The 26796-nt window shown below is 33.6% G+C and overlaps 1 protein-coding gene across 7 annotated transcripts in view; it reads left to right on the forward strand.

Moving 5' to 3' along the window:
* LIN28B (lin-28 homolog B) overlaps positions 1-26796 on the forward strand; it is a 140630-nt gene that overhangs the window by 26039 nt on the left and 87795 nt on the right. Inside the window, exon 2 of one of the 7 annotated variants that reach the window (XM_007484378.3) lies at positions 14831-14972. The exons of the other annotated variants lie outside the window; for them this stretch is intronic. Coding sequence (XP_007484440.1) covers positions 14868-14972 — 105 coding nt within the window. The 5' untranslated portion in view covers positions 14831-14867. The remainder of the gene's footprint in view (positions 1-14830; positions 14973-26796) is intronic. 7 annotated transcript variants of the gene reach the window in all.

The raw sequence follows: 26796 nt of genomic DNA on the forward strand, positions 1-26796 counted from the left end.
GAGGACATGTTATTGGAGAAAAAGAACAACTATTAAAATATTTGGAATTGTTTCTCATAATTGATTACTTAGATGCATGCTATATGTAAATAGGTATATCTACTGAATTTAAAATGATTATATAGGATTGTTTAAGTATGCATGTTAATGACTTTTTAAACAGGCAAAAAAAAGTATTTATTTTTAAAGTTTTTGTTGTTTTTCCTTCAGAAACTTCTTCAGGAAAAGATGATTAGTATTCATTCAAAAATAAAGTGTGACACAAATGGGAGAGTTTCCTATCTACTCTTCAGCTCTTGCTTAAATAGAACTTTCTATGTTGTCTACTCTTGACCAAGTGATGAACACCTGAGTTAAAAATATAAATTTTGTATTTTAATTATGAACCAAATTTCATCATTGCTTAATAACAATATGGGAGGAAAGGTCTTACTTTTCCAATGTCTATAGGAAGAAACCAGAGGGACCCTGCTTAATTATGCAAATCACTATATATATAGTTCCCTTTATAAATAATGTTTAAGTGGATTATATAATTATTACTTGTATTGAGAGATTTGTAAAGATTGCAACAATTACTTAGACTGAAAATGCAACTCATTTTTAAAAATAGAATATATCTTTGGGTAAAATGTCTAAAACTCCCTAGTTTGTGTAAAATCAAATCTATTTCTTCTTGATTGGAAACCAATCTCATGGTATAAAGTTAATACAAGATTTCAAATTGGTTTTATGTTGTCCAGTGTTCTTTCCTGACCATTGCCTTCCATAATCTTCCAAGTCACTTTTGATTGTCTATGTTTTATTTTAAAATCTTGCCATCTTTGCACTCTTTGATCTAACATTTTCCTTTCTTAAATTCCTTCCCTTATCCTTGATGTTGTATTTTGTGTGACACTGCACAGTAAAGGAGATGTTTCATTTACTCTATAACAGAGGTGTCTCACAATTTAAGGGGAGGGTGTCATTGATTAAATGCAAGTCTGGCATGAATTCTATCAAACAGTTTTCCCTAAGCATGGGAACTGTTCCATTTTAATAGTTAACATAACTGAAATGGTTGATACTTAAAAATCAATCTAACTTTTCATCATCTTTTCTAAGTATAGATTAAGTGATTGTCAGATATCTAAAAAGAGAAGTAAGGAATTAAACTGATTTCATATTAATCAGGAAGGAAAATACTTCTCATTTTAAAAGCCATTTTAAGTTAAAAAGTTCTAAAATCGAAAGCACAATCTAATCTGAAAAAATGTCCTACTTTTAAAAATAGGAAAACAAAATCTATATACAATTGGCTTTGCTGGAATGGTATGCCTTCTTAGAGTTTCCTCCCCCATTCCATTGAAGAATTTTGAATGGTGAGGAATTTGCACCCTTTGGCTCAGGTTGCAGGCCCTCTTGATCAAACTAGGGAAGCCTGGGTCAGGGCTATTCATTGCCTATCACTTCCTCAGGCCATTTATAACAGACCTTTCTGCTTGCAAAAGATTTTTTTATTAGTCTTCTTATATGACATACACTTTTAAATAGATATGATCTTTGTTATTTATATCTACCACATGGCCTGATCTCAATATCTGAGGAGGTTTATTATTATTTGGTGAATTTTATGTAGTTTTACTTAAACATTTTAAGTAGCTTTAGGTAAATACATTATTAGTGTAGTAATGAAATGCTGCTGCTTCTTTCAGGATGTGATTCTCTACCACTTACCTACTCCCACCCCGCCCCCAATAAGAGACTCTTCTGGATTAAATAAAGCATTTAAATTTGAATTAGAAATGCAAAAATCCCAGAACTAAGTCTAACTTTATGCTAACACTTAGAAAAAGCAGGAAATAATACTTGTACATGTGTATGTGAAGCATTGTTAAAGATGTAAATACTTTTAATCTGGGCCCAGGTTCAGACAAAATGCCCACCACTTTGTTCTTATCTCCGAATCCCAAATAAAGTATACAGTCCTGGTTCAAGACCTTAGGACCACCCATCACCTTGGACACTGGATACTCCTATTTATTCAAGAAGCTTGTGAAGTGTATGGAGTGCTTCATGGGGGATGGTGTGTATGTGTGTGTTTGTGTGTGTGTGCATGTGTGTTTAACGTCATGACCATAGGTGATTCTTCAAAACAAAGAAGCAGCATTATTTATGGTGAATGCTGTCTGTCTCTGTAGGATGTTCCAGTTCTAATTTTACTTCGCAGAGAATTCATGTTGTTTTCATGAAAATGCTGCCACTGGAGTTGTGTGGAGCTGGGGACTGGGGAGGTTGGAGCCAGTTTTCACATTTTTGATGTATTCAGGAGGTTAAAGTGGGCCCCCATTAAGATTAACCTCAACCCATTACAGCTTTTTGGCTTGCAGGCCCCACCCATGAATGGCCTTGGATAGCTAATACCAAGCTTTTGTTTCTCCTGTAGAAAGGTTTTTAAGAAAGGAAAGAAAACAGTTCATTCTCTTTCACTGCCTCAGTCATGTGACTTCCCTTTTAGTGAGTCACAGGGTTGAAGGTGAATTTTAGAATGAATAAGATTTCAAAATTTTAAATTTATAAAAGTAATGGTTGTTGAAATAGCTAATAAAATAATTAATCAAACCGGACTTCCAGAATAACTATTTTGAAAGTCTGTGCATTTTGTAGTGTTATTCTCTCATTTTTTTAAAACCTAGACATTTCAGTGCCAAACAGGTTTTCAATTGAAGCAATACTTATCTCTTGCATCTCCCCCAAACTGGTAGCTACTGAATTTTCTACAGACTTTTTCCACCATCCTCTATCTTTCAAGCTGTCTCTGAGGTTTCTGAAGTGTAACATATTTTCTCAGAACACACTTAGTAAATAAAGTGGGGGAGGGGATCTACTCACCTAACCTCCTTTGTATGGGTTGGGATTGCTTCTTGTCATAGAAATTTGATAATAAATACATTGCTGGTGAGAAAAAAAAGAAACCATATAAAAGAGCATGTAAAGAAAGATAAAGGTATTTAGAAGATCATACTTACTTTTGATTATAGTAGTGGAGCATATTTAGGTGATTTGCTACCATAGGCTTATGTCAGTAAATTAATTTTTAATTTAGATAACTTCATCTAACACTGGAAGTTTAATTATACTGAAGTATATTCTTCTAATTTTAATTTTGAAATATCAACCACAAAATGTCAATTTTTGTTTACTTTTATAAATTTGCTTTTCAAAGTGTTGCCATTATAGTTGGCTCAAAAGAGGGGTGGCAGTTGTGGCAAAAATCTTGGAAATATTGTTCATTTCCAAAAATAATTCACTTTTCTTCTCTTTATTTATTTGGTGACTTTGGCCAAGTCACCTAACACCTTGGGCATTTGTTTCCTCATCTCTAAAATGTGAGAGTTGCATTGTTTAGCTTCTAGGGTACCTTTCTGCTCTAAAGTCTTAATGTCTCATTTTTGTGTTTTTAAGAGTGAAGAAGAGTAGTTAATTTTAAGAAATGTTAAAAAGATTCATTTGCATTATATTTCAGAATGCAAAAAGAATAAGATTAATGGAAATAGATTATTTAAGGAAACTTGATTCTTTTTATTTCTCAATTGAAAACACTCCATTATCTTGATGGAAAATAATTCTTTTTAAATGTAATATTCAAAGTATAATATATTCTGTTAAGTCTTAAAGGGCGATTATATCTGACTCTCATCTGGTCACAGAAAAGGAAAGTTGAAACTATAAAATAAGATTTTTTTTCCAAAAATTTTTAGAGCAAAAAATGCAATGGTCATTTAAAGAGATCATTTAATTAAGTATTGTTATTTACATGCAGTGTTTTATTCATTTTATTTTAAAAGGTTAAAAAAGGATATAGTGAAATATATAGGAAGATATTTATTATCTCAACTAAAAGTTCAATTAAGCAATATATGTTGTTTTCCTTGATTATAACAGGTAGTTTTTGAAAAATTAAATGTTGTTTTTAGGGAATACAGTATTCATTCCTGCTCTTTTTTGACATTAAAATTATATATTTTTAGTAATTAATATTTTAAATATACCTTCCATGCTTGTCTTTAATTTTAATTAATATTTTAATTTACATGTCACAATTTTTCAGAAAACTCCTTAGTTTTAAGTCTTTCAGATCTGTGTCCCTCATCTGTTTTGTCTAGCCTACTTTACTCATAAAGTACCTATCACTGTGATTTAAGGATTTCAACCTTTAGAATTGACATTTATTGTTGAAATACAACACTTGTTTTCCAAATATCTATATAAGCTTTAAAATTAGACAATGTAAAATTAATTGCTAGAATTGTGTTGAAAAGATTATATAATGTGTTATAAGAATAATTTGCTTTGTTTTAAGGGAAAAAATGATAAGGTAAACCTAGGTTGTTTTAAAATCTTTGTTTTCTTCTCAAAAAATTTCTCCCTTACATTTTTCTAGTTGGTCTTTTTTTAAATTAAATTTTGAAATGATTTCTCTAACTTAATTTAAGCTTAGAAGGTTTGCTTGAGTAGTAAAATAGTTTGAGATATATTATCTTTTTTCTTGTTTTATTGATTTTTACTGAATGAAACTCAAAGCTGATGAATGAATATTTCACATTCCATTCTTAAATAAAAATTTTAGGAAACTGGAAAATTTTAAAATGGCTAAAATAAAAGGTCAACTGAATTTGAAAATGTATTCTAGTAAATATTTAATCTTTTCACCATGCCTTAGTCTTCTTTTATAGTGGGGAATATTTGTTTTGTAAAGATAAATCAATGAAGAAAATCTTAACAGATGGTATTTGGTGAATTTTTGTTTTTAATAATTTAGCCATGATCACCTTTGCCCTTCTTTTCCCCTTGATTAAAAAATATCCCCTCCAAAAAACTTGGTAACTATTAAGGATTCCCAAAGGGAATATAGGTTGTCTCATAGAATTTGAAATTGACATTCAAATTACATTTTGAAACATTTTGAAATACCTAAATTTAAACAACAAACTATTCTTTATTCTTGGATTTTAAAAAATACTGTGAATTAGGTCATTTCATGTTTTCAAAGTTGACTGATAGGTTTTTAAACACATATAAGCACTTTGTTATTTTAGTTTGCCTTGTATTTTAATTTGCAATTTTTTTAGACACATCAAATTTCCTATATTGTTAATATGTTGAGATGCCCCCAAATGAGTCAGAATTTCCTGAATTTGCACCTCTCCTTACACTAACACTACTGCCTGAGCTGCCAGCAGTAATTATCACTTCCTTTGTAGGGCCTCCTTGGTGTTCTTAGTATTTCACCTCCCCTCCACCCCCCACCCCCATCCCAACCCAGACCAACAGCTTCAAGTTCCTTTTGGGGAAGGAACCTGGACTCTTATCTTTTGCAATGGTAAGAACCTAGCAATAAAGGAGAGAATGAGTAAGGAAAGAATGGGTTTCATCATGAAATTTTCAAACCTGGAGAATGTATCTTAGTGAATATATCTATCTAGTCCATTCCTTCATTTTATATATGCAAAAGGTTAATGGATTTTGGCATTTTTGGTCATCTGGACGTTGCTGCCACTTTGAAAAGAGAAATTTGACTTAACTATGATATGATTAAAGAGAGTTGGAGACAGTTTATCAGTAGACCTTTCTCCCTAGTTTCTTCTTTATGTCTTTTATCCTTTCTAGAGATTGCACTATAGCCTGCCTGGAGCTAAATGTTCTTGCTTTTGGTTCAATAGTCAGTGCCTACAATTTCCTTTGGCAATTAGGGGTTCCCACTGATAACCTTCCTGGGAAATAAACTTGGGACAAAGCCCATGTGCATCATCATCTAACTTAAGGTTTGAAAATTGTGACAAATACCTCAGGAAAGCTGTAAGTATAGTTTTACCTAACTCTAAAAATAATAGTTTGTTTTATTTTTGAATTGTGACAGCTACAATATAATAAAATTATAGTTTCTTACATATAAGTTCAAATTTAATGTGAATGAAATACAATTTTATTGCTGTAAATATGTTTATTACTTCATCTAAAAGGATGTACCTTATATTTTATTCAATGGAAAGCATAGATTGATAGCTAACCTTGTACCATATGTATTTCAAATTTCCAACACAGTATTGTTTATAGATAGGCATGTATTATTTCATTTGTATTAGGATGTTCTTAATAGACAAAAATAATCCTTGATAATTAACACTCCTTTTCTTATTTTATTGCACATCTATAAAGGATTATTATCCACTAGTGATTATGAACCTTTTAATAATGCATCATTAATTATTTTATTACAAAGCCAGTATGTAAACACCATGGAGACTTGTATTTTGTGATAGTAAATGTGTATTTTTAGAAGAAGTAGTATTTTAAAATCTCTTTCATTGTGCCTCCATGCATTATACCATAACCAGCTAGCTATTTTCCCCAATCCTAATGCCAAGGTCTGCTGAGGGTTAGCTTGAAAGAATGTGAAAAAGAGGTCCCTGTATGAACAGTTGGGTGATTTCTCTCAATTTTTAATTTTTTCCTTCGGAGTTCCTAATGAAATGAGAGAGAGGGGGAGATAAGAGAGAGAGAGAGAGAGAGAGAGAGAGAGAGAGAGAGAGAGAGAGAGAGAGAGAGAGAGAGAGAGAGAGAGAGAGAGTTAGTTTTAATTTAAACCTTTTTTTATAGTTATTTAAATAATCAAGTGGATCTGTGATCTCATCAATCCATATTTCATTCAGTGTTGCTGATCATCTTGCCTGTGCATCTCATGCAATTTATCCATGGCTTCCCATGAGGACACCTCAGGGGGTTCACTCAGGCTAGGGACTTGGTTCTTTTTTCGTGACAGCTAGGCTGCTCACCAATTTTCCCTCACTCTTGCCACATGATTGGCCCATCCTCCTTTTAAATCATGGATATCTTTGATAATATACTTGACTAATACTTCTTAGTTTCTTCTTGTTTGTTAAAGCCTGCCTCTCATACCCATAGGTCTTTCTTCTCTCTGAATGATTATATATATACTTAGATGGAGAACTAACAAGAGTTCTACCTATGTATGAATATCTTTATATATATATATGCATACATTCATATATACACATAGACACTGTAGATGGAAAATAAGTTGATTTTTAATTTAACAAGAAGAGGTGGACAGACTGTATTACTTTTGGGAAATTGGGAAATCTTAATGATCCCAAACTTCTCCCAGAGACAAAGGCTCATTTGATAAAATGCAACTCTTCTACTTGTATTATTTATTATATGACTGCGATACAGGGAAATTTAAAAGTTATCCTTATGTAAACCAGAATCTGGAAGGAGAATTTTTCAGTGAGACTAGTTCATAGGAGAAAGCTAGCTTGACAAATATGTTAATAGAATATGATTTATTATAGTTATATTTTTTGTGGATATTATGGTAAAGTTGTATTTTTGTTTTTTTTTTTTCGTTTACTCAGAAAGACAACCATTGGAAGAAACTTCTTATTGTTCAAAATGGTAATGAGCAAATTCTACTAAAGTGGAGCTATGCTAAAATGCTGTAAAATAATTTGTAACTTCTTATCAAGAAGCACCAGTCAATTAAAATGGTGTGAAGTGAAGGAAAGTGAAGAGCTCTTTGTTAGCTATTGTTATGGATTATTGGTGTTAGGTAAATAGTGACTATTTTGTAGGTGTCTTTTTTAGGTGATCATTCTTAGTTCCCCATCCATTTGTTTTTTATTTTTCCTATATCTTCTTCTGTCTTGATTTCTGTACCTTCAACTTTACAAGACACTGGTGAAACTACAAAATAGGTTTAAATATAATTTAAGAGTCACAGGAAAAGATGACTGCCTGAAAGATAAAGGAATAAAAAACTTTCTGATATATAAAATAAGCAAACAAAAATCAGTCCTAGGTATATTGGGCATCTTAAAGCCATTTGCTAAATAACAAATCAATATTCTATGAAAAGGTAAATAAGCACATGGCATCTACGGTAATTTCTTTTCAATTTCTTTTTTACTTTATAATTTATTTTAAAAATAAGTTTAATTGATACTCCTTGGTTTTATGTCACAGTCATTTCTGGAATTACTGCTTCCTACCCTGTTCAAGTGAACCCTTCTTGGTAACAAAGAAAAACAGTTAATCAAAAGAACTATATATAGTGACTATGTCTGATAATGCATAACATGTTCTGTCCCCCATCTCTATTGAGAAGAGAGAGATTTGTTTCACCATCAATTTACCAGGAACATTGCTTTTTAAAAATGTTTATTGCTTTGAAAAAAACAACTTTCTAAATATTTCATTGATATATATTTTTTCATATCACTATCACTTCTCCATGCGTCCTCATTACTCCTTATAAAATCCTATCTTGTAACAAATACATAGAGTCAAGAAAAATAAATCAGCACATTGATGTGCCTCTTTCTGTGCTCATTGCCACTCTGCCAAGAGAGTGGAGTTCTGCCTTACTTTTGGTCCCCTAAAATCAAGTTGATTGATACATTGATCAGAATCCTGAAGTCTTATATGGCTCTGAATCCTGAAGTTCTTGTGTGGTTCTACTAACTTCACATTGCATAATTTTATATATTTTCCCAGTTTTCTCTGAAGTCTTTATATTTGTTCTCTCTTTATGGTTCAGTAATGCTCCATTGGATTCATATGCCACAATTTGTTGAGCCATTCCCCATTGATAGGAACACTTTGCCCTTAAATTTCTTTATTATTACAAAAATTATTACTATAAATAATTTTGGAAATATGGGTCCTTTCTCTCCGACTTTGACTTCTTCAGATGTTGTTGGTCCTTGGTTTTGAAATAGGACCAATGATGATATCTTAACTTCAGTAAGAACTGGATTTAAGTGAAACTGGAGTTACACAAAGTTGTCAACTTTACTTAACTCTCTTATTTTTTGAATTACATTTTTCCTAATTATATGTAGATATAATTTATAAAACATTTATATGTTAATATAATAATATGTACATATAATATATTAACTATATTAATTAATAATAAACATTTTTAATCCATGTTCTCTTTTCCCCCCTCCCCCTCCCTTCTCAAGATAGCAGGTAATATGATATAGGTTATACATGTGCTGTCATGCAGTACATATTTCTATGTTCCTCATGCTGTGAAAAAAGATACATATCACTTATTAATTAGAAAAATCTTATGAAGGAAATAAAGTGAAAAATGGTTTTCTTCAATCTAAATTAGAACTTCATCAATTCCTTGTATGAAGGTGGATAGTCTTTTTGGTTGTGAATCCCTTGGAATTGTCTTGGATTTTTGCATTGCAGATAATAGTTAAATCATTCAGAGTTGATTATCATACATTATTACCATTAGTATGTACAATGTCCTCCTGGTTCTGCCCACTCCATTTTGCATTACTTCATGTGTCTTTCCAGGTAGTGTTTTTTTCCCTTTTTTTTTTCGTGATCATCCTGTTTGTCATTTCCCACAGTAGTACTCCATTATAATCATATAACAACTTTTTTAGCCATTTCCCAGTTGCTCAACATCCCTTTCAGTTATAGTTCTTTGCCATTACATAAAGGGCTACTACAAATAATGTTGTACAAATAGGTCCTTTCCCCCTTTTTGATCTCTTTGGAATATAGACTTAGTAGTGGTATTGCTGGATCAAAGAGTATACACAGTTTGATGACCCTTTAGGCATGACTCCAGATTGCTCTCCAGAATGGTTGAATCAGTTCATAGCACCACTGACAGTATATTAGTGTCCCAGTTTTCCTCTTTTCTCCTATAACATTTATCATTTTCCTTTTTTTTTTTGGTCATATTAGCCAGTCTGATGGGTATGGAGTGGTGTCTCAGAGTTGTTTTAATTTGAATTTCTCTTAATTAATAGTGATTTGGAGAATTTTTTTCATGATTAAAGATAGTTTTAATTTTCTTTATCTGAGAGCTGCCTATTCATGTCCTTCCACCATTTATTAATTGAAGAATGACTTGTTTCTTTCTTTTTTTTTAAATCCTTACCTTCCATCTTGGAATCAATACTGGGTATTAGTTCCAATGTAGAGGAGTGGTAAGGGCTAGTCCATGGGGGTCAATTGACTTGCCCAGGGTCACACAGCTAGGAAGTGTGGAATGACTTGTTTCTTATACATTTGACTCAATTCTCTATATATTTGAGAATAACAGTCCTTGTCAGACATACTTTTTTCATTTTCCTCCCAGTTTTTTGTTTCCCTTCTAATCTATTGGCTTTGTTTGTGCAAAACTTTTTCAATTTAATGCAGTCCAAGATACCATTCTGTAAGTCTTGTTTGGGTGTAGATTCTTCCATTATCTGTAGCTCTAACAGGTAAATTATTTTGTATTCCACCTAATTTGTTTATTGTATTACCCTTTATTTCTAAATCATGTATCCATTTTGACTTTGTCTTGGTGTATGGTGTGAAATGTTGTTCTGTATCCAGTTTCTGCCATACTGTTTTATAGTTTTCCTAGCAGTTTTTTTTTTCTAACAATGAAATCTTCTTTAAAAAACTTAGATCTTTGGGTTTGTCAAACACAAGATTACTATTCCATTGAACCACTCCACTATTTCTCAGACAATACCAGATTTTTCTAATGGTTGCATCTTTATAGTTAATTTATCTCCCAGAGTCATCAGAGTCCAGAGGTAAGTCAAGTCAGGACAACTAGTGATGGCCTGGGATGCAGTGGTTGACCTTGGCATCTTTAATGACTGACCAAGCTCTATGCATTCCATAGGGCCTGCTTAACCTGTGTTCATGGCCACTGGAACAAGTGTTCTAATCTGCCCATTGTGCTAGGCAATTTTTTCATATGCATGGGTAGATGGCACCCTAACTCACCAATGATTTTTGGCATATCAGATATATACCTTCTTAATAGCGTCTTTGGGTCAAAGGGTATTTACAGTTTAATTACTCTTATCCCAAAATTATTTTCCAGAACGATTGACCTATAGTTTCACCAATAGTATATTTATATTCCTAGGATGTATGAAGTGTTCCAGGAGGAGGACTAGCACCTCTGGTGTGAGCATTTGCCAAACCCTTTTCAGGGATACCCTTCTGCCTGTTGTGTCTACCTGCTACCCAGCTCTCACCTGTGACTCCCAAGAAGCTGCAAGCATGAGCAGCAGCCATACCTTGGTAGAACTGTCTACGCTGACAGATTAAATCAGGGTGAGAGTAACCAACTGGCCCGAAAATCTTTGCTGAGTTAGTAAGGAATGTCTTCCCCTAAGTATGCATAGACTTTCCTTGGCAAAATGGGCACATGAGAACATGTAGGTAGCTGAAGCAGGTGCTGTGCAATGATTAAAGATGCCAAGGTCAGACATTACTTTTGTCTTGCCACTGTACTTTGAGAGAGAGAGAGAGAGAGAGAGAGAGAGAGAGAGAGAGAGAGAGAGAGAGAGAGAGAGACTTTGTACAACTCTGTTTCACTTAAATCCAATTTATGCAGTTCAAGAAATTAGCTACATGATGTCATTGGTACTCTTTGAAAATGAAGGACAAACAGGAATAACCCTTCTAATGTGTACCATTTTTATCTTTTATAATATTTGCCAATCTTATGACTACAAGATGAAACCTCAGGCATTTACGATTTGTTTTCCTCTTATTTGTGATTTAGAACTGGAATATTCTGTCATGGTTTCATTTCTTGGTTTTGGAAATTGCTTGTTCCTATTCTTCTGACCATGCTTTATATCCCATTTTGCTATTTACTACATCTTGCCATCCAGTCTTCTGCTGTTCCGCTTCTTCCCACTTGGAGTAATACCTCCAAGCAGAAATACACCCATTTTCATCCAAATCTTGATCTGTCCTCAGTCATCATATCAATACTAGGATACTACCAACTGTTCTTGAAAAGGGTGAGGAAATTGATTGTTCTGTGGATCAATTCATTATCCTTTTGACTATGTAACTCTCCAGATATTCCCTTTACTGAACAATACTCATATATATGTGCATGTGTACATTATATATATATATATATATCATATACATACATATGTGTGAATATGGGGTGTGTGTGTGGGCATATTCTATTCTTTTCTCTTATTGGAATGTAAGCCCCTTAAGGGCTGAATTTCTTTCTTTTTGCTTGTATTTATACTCTCAGCACATAGTATAGTGGCTTACACAATAGGAAGTAATTAATATATGCCTTTTTAATTTTTTTATTCATTCCTTTGCTCCATTTTGAAGAATATTATTATTTTTTTCTATTACCGCAATTTCAGCTTCTTTTTAGTGATCTTTTCCTTTACATTGTAGTTATTATGTATCTTGTTTATCTGGTTCTCCTTTTCACTCCATATTTCACTCCATATCTGTTCATACAAACCTTATGTTTCTCTGAATTTCTCACATTCACTGTTTCTTAAATAATATTATGTAGTTAATAATAATTCCTTCACCCTTTTATTCTATTTGTTTAGCCATCCCCTAGGCTACCTACATTTATTTCTAGATTGGTTCTATTAGAAAAAAATATTACTATGAATATTTTGGTATATGTTGAGCCTTAACTTCTATATTTGTCCTCCTTGGGCTGTGTTCCCAGGAAGGAATCATGGCATCAAAGGGCATGAACAGTTTAGTCAGTTGTTTTTTTTTTTTACATAATTCTAACCTGATATAGATAATTTTTTGATGAATCCATAGATTTAACAACAGTGTATTAATGTGGCTGTCTCCTTATAGCCTCTTTAGCATTAACTGTTTTCGTTTTTCATCCTACTCGCCAACTTAAAGCATTATGGAAAACTTTAGAGTTGTTTTAATTTTAATTATCTTATTACTAGTAATATGGAGTAGTTTTATATGGTCATTTATAGTTTGTAAATATCCTTAGACTTATCTGTTGGTAAAAATGATCTAAGGCAGTGATGGTGAACCTTTTAGAGTCAGAGTGCTGGACCCTGACCCTCCCCACCCCCAGACAGAGTGCCCCCTTTTACCCCCTACTGAGTGCAGGGCCCCACCCCCAGACAGAGAAGGGAGGAAGTGCTCCCAAAGGGCTGGTCATGTGAGAAATGCCCTCAGGTGCACATGGAGAGGGGGAGGGGAACAGCTCAGCCCCGGTCCCTCTGGCTTTCTAGTTTAAAAGGTTAAAGATATATAGATATATATGTATAAAGATATAAAGTTAAAGAGAGGGCTCTGTGTACCCTTTTTGCATGTGTGGCTTAAATTCACCTTCACAGATCTAAAAACATTTATTAAATTGAATGATATTTTTGTGTTGAGTTTTGTAAATTTTTAGCACAGTAAACTAGTAAATAGAATATCTATTTAGCATAGTTGCAGTTTTCTCATAACTTTTGCTTATATTCAGTCAGGCCTATTCTTTCTTTGCCTCTCTCTGTCTCTCTCTCTCTGTTTCTCTCTCCTTTCTTTCCTTCTTCCCTCCCTCCCTCTCTCCTTCTCTCTTGTCTCTCTCTCTCTCTCTCTCTCTCTCTCTTGTGTTTGTGTGTATTCTGTGGGTTTATCCTTTTAAGTTTCAATGATGATTAATCATTTTATTTTGCTATATAGCTTATGTTTGTTACTACCCTCGAAAGCAAAAAAATTAATATTCCAACTTTCCAATAACAACAATCTATAATATATTTCAGATAAATTATTGTGATAATTATCATCATTCTTATCATCACTATTACATAGATCTGTACAATCTTAGTTGCTGCATCACTTTGCTTTTGTGAGTCTCTTCTTCCATGGATGGGTTCTTCCTGGAGCTTCCATATTGGGGAAGGGCCCAGATCAGCCGTCTCTGATTCTTGGAACTTAGCTACTATGCCTCTTGGCTGGCTCTTCAGTCTGGTCTTACAGACTCCTTTCCCATTGTTGAATTTTTCCTTGAATCTCTACTTTGGAGAAGGGCCAGAAGAGCCCTGGATTCTTAGAATTCAGACACCACACCACTACATTAGTACCTCCTCAACTTCCCCTTTTCAGCTTCCCTTTATGTGTTGTCTTCCTTTATTAGAATGGAATCTCCTTAAGGGCAGGGACTTTTTTCTGCAAATATGTATGTAACTTTACTGTTTGACTCAGTTCCTGGCACATAGTAAGCACTTAATAAATGCTTATTAACTTTTTGACTGTTAAGTAAGAGATGCCTTTCAGAAACTGGCTAGTTCATAGTTAATGCTGAAATAGAAATAGACTATCTACATCAACTGATGAAATTAAGTCATAGAAAATGATGTGTTTAAACAAAATATTTCCAGTTTTCAACTGGCTGACCAGAAGAGACTAGAAGTAAATATGAATAGTTATTATTATTATTTTTAAACCTTTACCTTCGGCCTTAGAATCAATACTGTGTATTGGTTCCAAGATATAAGAGTGGTAGGAGTTAGGCAAAAAGGGTTAAGTGACTTGCCAGTCACCCAGCTAGGAAGTGTCTGAGGCCAGATTTGAACCTAGGGCCTCCTGTCTCTAGACCTGGCTCTCCATTCATTGAGCTACTCATCTGCCCCCTGAATATGAATGATTTTTAAAAAGGATTTTGAAAAATACTACTCTGGCCCTGCCTAGACAGAAGATATTAGTGTTAACCAATCACAACTTTCAGAACAGATACTGGATAAAATCATACAAATCAAATTGTGTATAACTAATATAACAAGTATATTTTGAAACCTCCAGACAATTGCCCCTTTAGTGGAAGAATATTCAGAGCAATAAAAATGATAATACCATACAAAGTAATCTGGATAGTTCATTGTAACAAGGTTTGACATGTGGTATATGTCTTTTCCTATGGGCAGACTTTTTTTTTTTAACCTGAAAAAGGGATTCAGTTACGTTTTTTAATCCTGAGTACCATACTTTTCAGAGGAAAGACCCCAAAAGTGGCAAAATAGAAGAGATAAATGAGAGAGAGAGAGCAAGAATTATTATGGGATGTGGCACCAACAATGACTGACTTGTTCTACTCTGGGTGCTTCATTTTCCTACCTGGTTGGAAACCTTTTCAGGTAAATACATATATATTATTACATATATTTTAAGAAGGAGTTTCCGTGATCTTTTTTCCCTAAATTCTTAACTTCTGCCTTAGAATATATATTAAATTCCAAGGTAGAAGAGTGATAAAGGCTAAGCTATTGGCATTAAGTGACTTGCCAAGGGCCACAAAGCTGGGACATATTGTAGGTCAGATTTGAATTCAGGACTTCCTGTCTTCAGACCTGATTCTATCTGCTGAGCTATTACCTACCTGTCCTTTTCATGATCTTTAAATAATTAATTTGGTACTGAACCACCTATTTAGTCATGTAGAACATTGTGTATTTACTGAATTTTGATGGAAACTAAAGCAGAAGTGTGGAGGTAGTAAATTCTGGCATGGAGAATTTACTTGTGCAAAGGAAAACATGGCTGTGTATGAAGACAATACGAAGGTTAGTTTGGCTGAAGTAATATATAGTAAGAATAGAAAGATAAGTTGACATCAGGTGGCAAAGGGCTTTAAATTTCAAACAAAGGAGTTCAGATTTTATCATAGATGTTAATAATAATAATAGAGAACATTTATATAATTTATAATGTGCCAGACACTGTTATAGACACTTTACAATATTATTTAATTTGATTTTCACAACCCTGGCAGGTAGAGACTATTATTGCCATTTTATGGATGAGGAAACTAAGGCAGATAGAAGGTAGGTGACTGGACCACACAACTTATTAGTGCTTGAGGCCAGATTTGAACTTGGGTCATTCTGATTCCAGAGCCTGTGTTGTATCCATTGTGCCACATAGTTGTCAAAAGTGAGCTACAGGGGTTTTGCAAGGAAGTAATATTCAGAGCTTTAAGAGAGGAAAGATCTAAGGCAAGGAGACTTATTAAAAAACTATTAAAATAGTCCAGGTGAGAGTTGATAAAAGTCTGAATTAGATGACTTTGTAAGTGGTAAGAAGAGGATCAGTGTAAGATATTGTGGAATTTAAAATCAATTAGACTTAGAAACTTCTTATATCTAGGAGATGAGGGAGAAAGGGAACTAAAAGATATTTCCAAGGCTGCAGATTTGAGTAACTAGACAGAAAACAATAGTGCCTCCAATCAAAATAGAGAAGCTCAGAGAAGGGTAGGGGTTTTCAGGGGGTGGGGAGGATAATGCATTCTTTTTTGGAGATATATTTGAGATGCCTACATGACGGCCAATTTTAAATATCTAAAAGACAGTAATATGGTACTAGAGCCCAGAGAAAGTAGGACTAGGTATGTAGATCTTAGAGTCATTGCATAGAGATGGAAATTAAATTCATGTAAACAGAAGACATCATCAAGAGATAGTGTAGAAAAAGAAGACAAAAAACCCAAAACAGAACTTTGTGCTTCTGTCCCAATTGGGTGAAGGGTATGGATGATGAACTAGCAAAAGGAGAATAAGAAGGAACATTTAACTAGGTGAGAGGAAGAGTGTAACCAGGAGAAAACAGTATCACAAAAACTCAGAGAGAAAGAGTATCCAGAGCGAGAGTTGTCAGCAGTGTAAGATGCTTTGAAGGATATCAGGAAAAGTGATGGTTACAAAAGTACTTCAGATAGAATCGTAGTTGTGATGGTTCTCCCTCCCCCCACACATTGTCAGGAAACCTCCATGTAGGTTAGACTAATTACAAAAGGCAGGAACTATGATTCTCACATGACTGACCCAGTGAGTGAGGGCTGAATCCCTCTCACAGCTCTGATATGTTCCTGGTGGCCTCAGGATGTATTGATATAACTTCATGGACCAACTAAGGACGTAAAAAGGTGGCCAGTCTATATGGAACCTGGACCCTGAAGATTAATTCTAAGTTAAATTTATCTAATTTTTGGAAGGTACTTAAGGCTGTAGATAGCACTTGAGACTGGCCAAAGAAGGGTGAATTTTGAGACCCATGAGAATGAAGACCATGTCATCATGTATAAAGTTATTTCTATGTATAGACCAACATGAGTTTTTATGAAAATCCATACATTTCTAACATTGAAATTTCACAAGAAAAAAATCCTTGATCTGTGAAGGTTTCTAGCATTTCATATGCTTTAATAGTATTAGTGACATTTACATATATATCAATGGATAAAAGGAGGCATATATAAGGATATAGATTTGTGTAATATGTGTAATAGAATTTGACTGCCCAGAGTAACATGGCAAATTGTGCCATTCCCCTAAAAGAAAATATGGCAATTTCTTTAAAATATCATTGCTTCTCTTTGACACATAACAAGTTCCTAGAAAGCAGGGATCTATCTATATAAATAAAGCACAAGAATACATGGATTTATGCACTCAATTAACATTTTATAATGACTATTCAGATCTTTGTTAGTAGGGTTAGCCAAGTTTTCTTGTTATATGACTAATTGTGGGAGTTGTAGAAGAAACAAGCCTGTCCTTGTCTGATTACTGTTGTCTTTAATGACTTATAAGACTCAGAAGGCATGTTAATTATATTTACAAAGTTGTAAAGAATATATAATATTATAGATGACAAATTCATGGCTCAAATATTCTTGAAAATTTGAAACAAAGAATTGAAACCAATAACAAAAACAAATAAAAACAAAAAAAACCAAGGGTAGAAGTGAAATCCTGTATTTAATTTTTAAAAATAATTCATACAAGTATAGAATGAGGATAATCTTAACTTGACAACAGGTTACATATAAAAAGACCTTGGGGATTTCATTTAAATACAAATGATGATACAGGGACCAACAGGAAAACTTGTCTGCTGCAAAGAACAACGCAAGTAAACAGTGTCTATCTAAAATTGAGAACTAGCATGGTCTATAATGGAGAATTGATCGGTCCTTTCTTACATCTTTTGGTTGTGTTCACCACTCTGGACCAGTACTGGAGTGATGTACTCAGTACGAGATGCAATTTTTTACAAGATACATTGACAGATTTCCTGTTTATCAACAGGAGTCTTGAAATCAGATCAGTAAGAAAAATAGTAAACAGAAATATTTGTCTTGAAGAAGCAGACATCTAGGAGTCAAAGACTGGCTGTCTTCAGATCTTTTTGAATGACTATGATGCTGTAGAAGAGGGAGTACTTTGTTTTGTAAAAGAATGGGATCAAGTGGGCAAAAGTTAGAAGGTAGCAATTTTTGGAAAGTATAGTTGTAATAAGGCAATATAATATAATAGGAGAAGCACTGGACTTAAGAATCCAGAAATTTGAGTTCAAATTCTAGCTCTATCATTTACTGGCTACAGCAAACAAGTCAGCTTACTAAGACTCAATTTCTTTTACAAAATAGGGATAATAATATAAGCATTACTTAATAGAGCTGTTGTTAAGAAAAGTTCTGTAAACTGCATGGGAGTGAGTTGCTATTATTATTCAGGAAAACCTTTATAGTAGAGCTAATCAAGAGTCTTATGGGTTACTTTGTGAAGTAATGAGCCCTCCGTCTCTGGGAGGATGTAGAGAATTTTATATATATTATAAAAGAGAAGATTGTGCTAGATGACTTTGGGGAAACAAAATTTGAATTTATTGAACCCTAAAAGAGAACACTTTCATATAGAAAATAGAATAGAAAAAGAGGATTATATGTAAAAATTTTAACTTCTACTTGCTTTTTAATAGTTTTTGATGGTTGAATGTTACTGTAAAAACTGTCCTGCTCATGTTTCCTTCTCAACTTGTTCCTGTGATTTTCTGTGCATTAAAAAAAAAACTTCAACAATACTCTTTTCTTTATTCTTCTTTCTTTATTTATTCTCTCTTCCCCCAAGACCCTACCTCACCTCCCCCCCTAAAAAGAAAAACACAATCCTTGTAAATAAGCATAACCAAGAAAAACAAATTCATACATGTCATGTACCAAAATGTGTATTTCATTTTGTACCACTAGTCCATCACTTTTCTGTGAGGAGATATAAAGTATACTTAGTACTCTGGAGTTGTGCTTACACTGGTCAGTCCTAAAATCTTGTAAAAATTACTTCTCTTAACTATATCTTGGTCATTATATAAATTGTTCTCTTTCTGCTCACTTCATTTTGTATCATTTTATATTTTCAAATTCAACCTTTTTGTCATTAAATAATGTTCTGTTTCATACATTTGTCATATTTTGTTCAGTCATACCCTAATTAAGGTGTACCTGTTAGTCTCCAGTTCTTTCCCACAATATAAAGTTCTGTTATGAATAATTTTTTATAAATGGATATTTTCCCTCTTTCTTTGATATCTCAGTATCTTTGTGCCCAGAGGTTTATATAGTTTAGTGAATTTATGGATATTCTAAATTTCTTTTCAATGTGTGTGGATCCATTAACAGTTCACTGGTATTACATTAGAGTGCTCATCTTTCCATATTCACCTTCAATAATTGTTGATTTCCCTTTTTCAGTCATCAGACTATTCTCAGACTAAACCCATCTGAGGATAACTCACAAGATCCCAAACCCATCAATGAGTTAGGGGGGGAGTCTACCCTAACAATATGAAGACTTCTAATGGAAAGAGCAGATGAGAACAGTTTATTCCAACAGGGCAGTGTTATGTAGAGTTTAGAGCTTTGGTAGACTTTGATGATGCCAAGGTCATTCACTGTATCTCAAGCCATTATTAGATGTCTTGACTTTTGTTTTGCCAGTGGACTTCATAGACTGATAGAGAGAGTGAAGCTGATGGATTTGTGCAGCTCTCCCTTACTTAAATGCAATTTAGTCTTCTTCACATACAAAGGACAATACAAACCAAAGATCCCTTGGCATTCTAGAGTTCAAATTAGTTTATATAGGATCTTATAACATCATTGTGCAGTTAGTAAATGTTTAATCTTTAATAATTAATTGTAGTTGATAGCATTAAACTATATGTAGCATTTAAAGACAAACAGTATTCTTCATTGTTAATGTGGTTGTCATTTCTCCATAGCACAGTGCTAAAATAAAGATGTTAATAACTCACATTCTTTTAAAAATTTTGTTTCTAGACCTTTTGATTTTACATTGCCTAAATTTCCCTCTATTTCTCTTCTGGATAATTTTTTAAAAGAAAAAAAGGAAAAAGAAGAGAAATAAATTCAGCCAAACTGATCTATATATAAATAATATGGTATTATATGAAATTCCATAGCTGTGACCCCTTTAACTTTGCAAAAGAAGATATATTTTATCCAAGCTCTTGAGGCCAAGTTTTTTTAAAAAATAACTTTGTAACAATCATTTTTGATTATTTCATGATTATTCTAATTTCCACTTACATTGGGATACTGAGTATATCATTTTCTTGACTTTGCTTGTTTTTCTTTTTATCAGTTCCTGCAAATCTTTCCATGCTTCCCTAGGCCATGTTCCTCATTTTTTTATAGCATAGAAGTATTACATTACATTTGTGTACCACAGTTTATTTAGTAGCCATCATTGATGGACATTTACTGTGTTTCTAGTTCTTTGCTACCACAAAAAATTTTTACTAAAAATATTTTGGCATAAGTTAAATTTTTCTTTTCATCAATTGCCTCCTTAGGATATGTAATAGTTCACATTTATATAGCTTATTAAGATTTAAAAAATTTCCTTATAGTACTATGAAATAAGTAGAACAGATATTATTTCATATATATTTGTCCAGGGGGCACACAGCTAGTAAATGTCTGAATCAAGTTATAAATTCAGGATTTCTGACTATACATAATTAAAACTTAGCAAATATTAGTTTTATTAAAAGAATGAATTAAATACATTTAAAAAGGGAAATAGTGATCTCCAGAAGCTATTATGAATTCCAGGATAGAGCTGGAAAGTCATTTAGCCATCTGGTCTTGTCCCCTCATTTTTGTAGGTAAGAAAACAGGCCTGAAGAGTTTAATCACTTTGAACTATATGCCAAAGTATCAGAACTAAGATACTTCTAGGTCATCAGATTTAAATCTTTTTTTAAAATTTAATCATTCAAGGTTAATAACATTTCATTTTTTAAGCAGAGTAACTAGACTGATGGAGAGATTATAGATATAGAAGACTACTTAAATTACAACAGAATATTTATAACCTTTCACAGTATCCTTGTAGTCATCATGACAGGTTGTAAACTAGTTACTGGTACACTAAAATGGATTTAAAAGTGTTTGAATGACTGCAACCAATGAGTTGTATTTAATCATTCAACTATGGGTTATTGGGTCACTATTAACTTGGAAAAAGAGGTCTTTGGTGGAGTGCCTCAAAGACCTGCCCTTAACCTTGTGCCATTCAGCACTTTTATCATTGAGCTATATGAAGGTATCAAATTCAAATGTGAGAAGTGTGGCAAAGACACTAATCATATAGGTTCTAAAAAGGTTTTTGAAAAGTTAGAATGTTGGGCCAAATCTAACCGGAGGAAATTTAATAGTAATAAATTGAAATTTCCACACTTAAGTTTAAAAAAAAAAAACCCAACAACTTCATAAGAATGGATAAGGGAAATGAGTTAACAATTCATATGGAGGGGAAAAAAAGAACAAGATGTTTGACCTGATTTGTCAGTTCAATAGGATAAGGCAGAAATTGGAACCAATAAAAATCAAATGGTGTATTGCATTGAGAGCCAGGGCCAATAACAATGAATGTTCTGTTGTACTCTGGCTAGGTTAGACTATATATGGAGCACTGTGTTCATTATTCAGTGCTCAGAAGAAATGGATAAGCTGAAGTGCATTTTAAATAGTGCAACCAGGATGGAAATCCAATAAGAGGACTAATTTAAAGAAACAATAGGAATATGTAGCCTGGTATAATAGAGGGCCATGTTGTAGAATGAAGAGTTAGGGCAATGATGGTCTTCAAGTACAGGAAAGGGTTGAGATGTGAATAGAGATTAGGTCTGTTCTGCTTGACTCTAGAGGTCAGAATTAGGAGATAAGGTACAAGTTGCAGGTTTGAATAGATGTTATTGAAAACTATAACAATTTGAGGTTTCCAAACCTGAAAGGAGCTAGCTGCTTTTGTAGATAGATGATGGTTTCTCTCTCAGTGGATGACTCCAACAGAGTCTAGATAATGACTTGTCATTAGTATTCTGTAGAGGATTCTTTTTCAGAAATATTGAATTAGACATGGCCTTAGACTATACTGTGCATAGAATTGTACTGCTATGCATAGAATATATGATGCAATTTTTACTTAAATATTATTTATATCTTTAAGATATGCTATATGATTTGTTAAACCAAGAACCTAATCTTTTGATATGAGAATTTTAATCTGATTTTGAAGATGGGAATATGCGATAGTTTAAAAGAGAATAAAAGGGGAACATTTGAAGTGATGAGAATTACACATAAAATTTGCAAAATTAAGAGCTAGCAAATTTGAGGTTTTAGAGGTAGCTAATTTTATTTGGTTTAGAAAATTCTCAGGATTGTCATTTTCAGTTATACCTTCAAAATTGATACAGATAGACATTTGTATTTCATTATTCCTACCAAGTCATAGAATTTACTCAGATCAAATTGGTGAATGTTCTTCAGATTCCATTGGTGGTTAAGTTAGATGTTTAGATCCAGAGGGGGAAAAATGAATGTTCAAAGGACAATTTTTATTTAACTAATATTTTCTGTTCATTCCATTCTTCTGATTTTGTTGTCCCTCTGTATGTTTTTCTTTCTACTGTCTGACACATCATCATCTGCACTTTAACAGGTTTTCATCTGTTTCTTTCGTGTATACCACATAATTACTTTTCATATTTTTTGCTCTTGGTCTGGTCTAGTCACTGCATTCAATTTCGCATTGTAACTACCACAAGCTGATCCATTTCCCAAGTTACCTATCATTAACTGCTGTCCTATCTCATATGTCTATTTTTATTCCCTTTGTTACCCCTTCTCCAAATTTACTTTTTTTCTTCTCCTATACTTGTTCTACTCTGGGTGAATTGGCAGAGCAAATGAAAATGGATAATGAGTCCCTGTACAATTTACAATGGCTACCAAAATTTAGTGACAGAAAGGACTTAAGAATGGATTATCTATATTGCTTCTTATCCTTTGTTCCATTAATGTTTTTATTCTGTACCTTTTCTATGATATCTTTTCTGCAACTTCTTTTCAATTTTTCTATCCTTACCCAATTCTTTGTTTTGTTTTTTTTCCTCTCCTTATTTCTGGTATAAAGAGATTCTGCAGGAAATTGATAATCTGTTTCTTTTTTTTTTTTTAAATATATTTTATTTGATCATTTCCAAGCATTATTCGTTAAAGACATAGATCATTTTCTTTTCCTCCTCCCCACCCCCCATAGCCGACGCGTAAGTCCACTGGGCATTAGATGTTTTCTTGATTTGAACCCATTGCTTTGTTGATAGTATTTGCATTAGAGTGTTCATTTAAAGTCTATCCTCTGTCATGTCCCCTCAACCTCTGTATTCAGGCAGTTGCTTTTTCTCGGTGTTTCCACTCCCATAGTTTATCCTTTGCTTATGAATGGTGTTTTTTTTCTCCTGGATCCCTGAAAGTTGTTCAGGGACATTACACCGCCCCTAATGTAGAAGTCCATTACGTTCGATTATACCACAATGTATTAGTCTCTGTGTACAATGTTCTCCTGGTTCTGCTCCTCTCGCTCTGCATCACTTCCTGGAGGTTGTTCCAGTCTCCATGGAACTTCTCCACTTTATTATTCCTTTGAGCACAATAGTATTCCATCACCAACATATACCACAGTTTGTTCAGCCATTCCCCAATTGATGGGCATCCCCTCGTTTTCCAGTTTTGGGCCACCACAAAGAGCGCAGCTATGAATATTTTTGTACAAGTCTTTGTGTCCAATCTGTTTCTTTTTGCTTCATACTCTTTAACACATGGAGTTGGCTGCTAAGGGAAATTGACTAGGAGCCTGTGATCCTTGTCAGTATATCTGATTAATCCATTTTTCTTTACTACAGGAGCAGCTTTCAACAAAAGGAAACTTTTGAATTTTAGTCTTTTGCTGTTGCTTAGCTCATATTCCACTCTTCTTCCATGATTCCCCCCTCTTAATGTTATTACTTAGCTCTTGATATTTACATACCTCATCTGTGTTTGGAATGTAAAGAACTTATTTAAAGCTATTTCTTATGAGATTTCCAGTGACTCCACTTTCAGAAGCCCAACCAAGCAGGTTCTAAGTCATAAAAGTGAGTACAGATATTAAGAATTCTTTTGTACTTTGTGTTGTCCTATAGAGGAACTACATTAGCAAATACCATTTACAAATGAACTATAGAAGCAGAAACAAATATAAAGAAACCCTGGAAAAATGTAGAGTTGTACATTATTGCTGTGTTAAGGATATTAATCAAGATGTGCTGAGTTTTTGTTTTACATTTATGTTGAGTTAAAAAGAATTTGCCTTTAGGTCAGGGACAAGTTTGAGCAACCTGGCAAGGTAGAAAATAAAATTCAATATTTCATTGTGTAGCCAGAATGAATGTGGGGCATATTGTAGTAAGGCACTGATGAAATTAGACATAGATAGATAATGTCTGGAAAAGGAATTTAATAGACTTGTATTCATATCAGGAAAAATACAAGTAATTTTCCATCAATTAATGTTAGCATTTTAAATATTTGTTTCATAGAGACTTATTTGTCATTGCTTTCTGTTTGTTTTTACAATAGTTTAAAAATGATGAATTCCAATGACATGCTTTTTTTAATTATCAGAGATGAAAATAAGTTAGGAAGCAACAAATACACGTAAGGACATCAAGAATATATATAAATATAAATTAAATATTGACTCTGATAATTTGAAGTATTACAAGATTTTCAAAATTATGTATCTTGTAGTCTTAGAGCAGAGGGAAGGATTAAAAGTAGGATTAGAAAGGGAAAGCAGATTGTTGGGCAGAAGTAAACTCATATATATGGATATAGATATCTATAAAGAAGCCTTGAAAAAAAAAAGTATATGTTCCTAGAAAAAACTGGGAAATCTGGAATACAAACAACTTTGACTAAGTTTCTAGCCAACCTCTTCAATAGTCCTCGGGATACCTATGGACCCATGTTGGTGGACAAGGAAAGTTGAAAGAACTAGAATATTCCTTTTACACACTCCTAACCTGATTCAAAAGAACTAAATTAGAATCCCTTCAAGTATACATGTATTGGTACCATTTTACAATATAGTTTTTGCATTCTTTTGCTGCCATATAGCCATGGGAAGGGAAAAAAACACATTAGTATGGCATCTAATACCTTCTTAATTGATTTTTGCAATAAACCTACAAAGTAGGTACTATTATTATCATCATCCCCATTTTATAGTTGAGGAAAACAGGTTAAGTGATGTACCCAAGGTCACATAGGTCGTAAATATCTGAGTCTGGATTTGAACTGCAGGTTCAATGCTTTATCTACTGTGCCATATAACTACCTCTGCCATGGGTACTATTTGCTTTGAAGAAGTATCTTAATATGATGGCAGGGGACAGCTGGTTGGTGTAAAAATTAATTTTATCTCTAATAATAAAAATATTATATTTTAAGAGGTTTATTAAGGATTATTAGAAATAAAGGAATAAAGAAGATACAAATTAAAAACCATGTGCCCATGGCTGATTAGCCAATTCAGAATCCCCACACTTAGCTTAGCCTACCACTATACTTCCTACATCATTGTAATGGCAGAGAGCGTGGGAGGCATTACTGCCAGTTACATACCAATCGTGATCTCACCAAAGTGGAGACTAGGATGAGATTATAGGGAATTCTGGGAAATACCAAGGACTTCTGGGGATTGAAGTCTAGGGTTCAAAATCTCCATTTTTACATTGGCTCAGTGGATTGAGGGCCAGGCCCAGAGATGGGAGGTCCTGGGTTCAAATTTGGCCTCCTAGCTGTGTGACCCTGGGCAAGTCACTTAACCCCCATTGCCTAGCCTTTACCATTCTTCTGCCTTGGAACCAATACATAGTATTGATTCTAAGACAGAAGGTAAGGGTATACAAAAACAATAACAACAATTAATATGGTGGCAGCTACACATTTCTATTTCTATAACACATTTGAAAATATAAAGAATAAACCCCTTACAAACAACTAACAAGCACTTATTGAACATTTACTCTGCACCAGGCAAGATGATGACAAGTGATATTGTTAGCCATGTGGAGGATGATTGGAGAGGCAGCCAAAGCTGTTATAAGACTATTGCAGAAGTCCAAGCAAGAGGCAATGAGTACCAGAATTAGTGGGATGGTCATGTGAGTAGAAAGAAAGGAGCAAGTGCAACTTGGCATAATGAAGAGGGCATTGCTTCTGGAAATGGAGGATCTGGGTTCAAATCCTACCTCTGTTGCTACTTGTATGTCTTCAGTCAGGTCACCTAACTTCTATGAACCTCACTTTTCCCATTTGTAAAATGATAGGATTATACTAAATGCCTTTTAAAAAGCTTTCTAGTTCTATATGGAGAAACCTAGGGAGGAGATGTGGCAATAAAATCAAAAGTAGGGAGCTGAACTTAGGTGAATGGAATGATGGTGGTACCCTCAGTAAAAGCAAGAATGTTCAGAAGAAGATTAGGTTTTTTTGGGGGGGGAATATAGTGAGTTCTTTTTTGGAGAAGGTATGTTTTAGATGCCTACAGGATATTTAAAATTGACAATTGTTTATTGGGGTTGTAGCTCAAAAGAGAAACTAGAGTTGAGGTTGTAGATAGAGAATAAGAAGAGAGACAGGTGATACTGTATAAGAGAGAATATAGGGACATAAGTAGAGAATATAAAGAAATAATAGAGAAGATCCAGAACAAAGCCTTGGGTGTAGTTAGAATGGAAGATACACATGATGAGTTTACTTAGTAA

Source organism: Monodelphis domestica, chromosome 2 (genome assembly GCF_027887165.1).
Source record: "Monodelphis domestica isolate mMonDom1 chromosome 2, mMonDom1.pri, whole genome shotgun sequence".
In the NCBI taxonomy this organism is placed as follows: Eukaryota; Metazoa; Chordata; class Mammalia; order Didelphimorphia; family Didelphidae; genus Monodelphis; species Monodelphis domestica.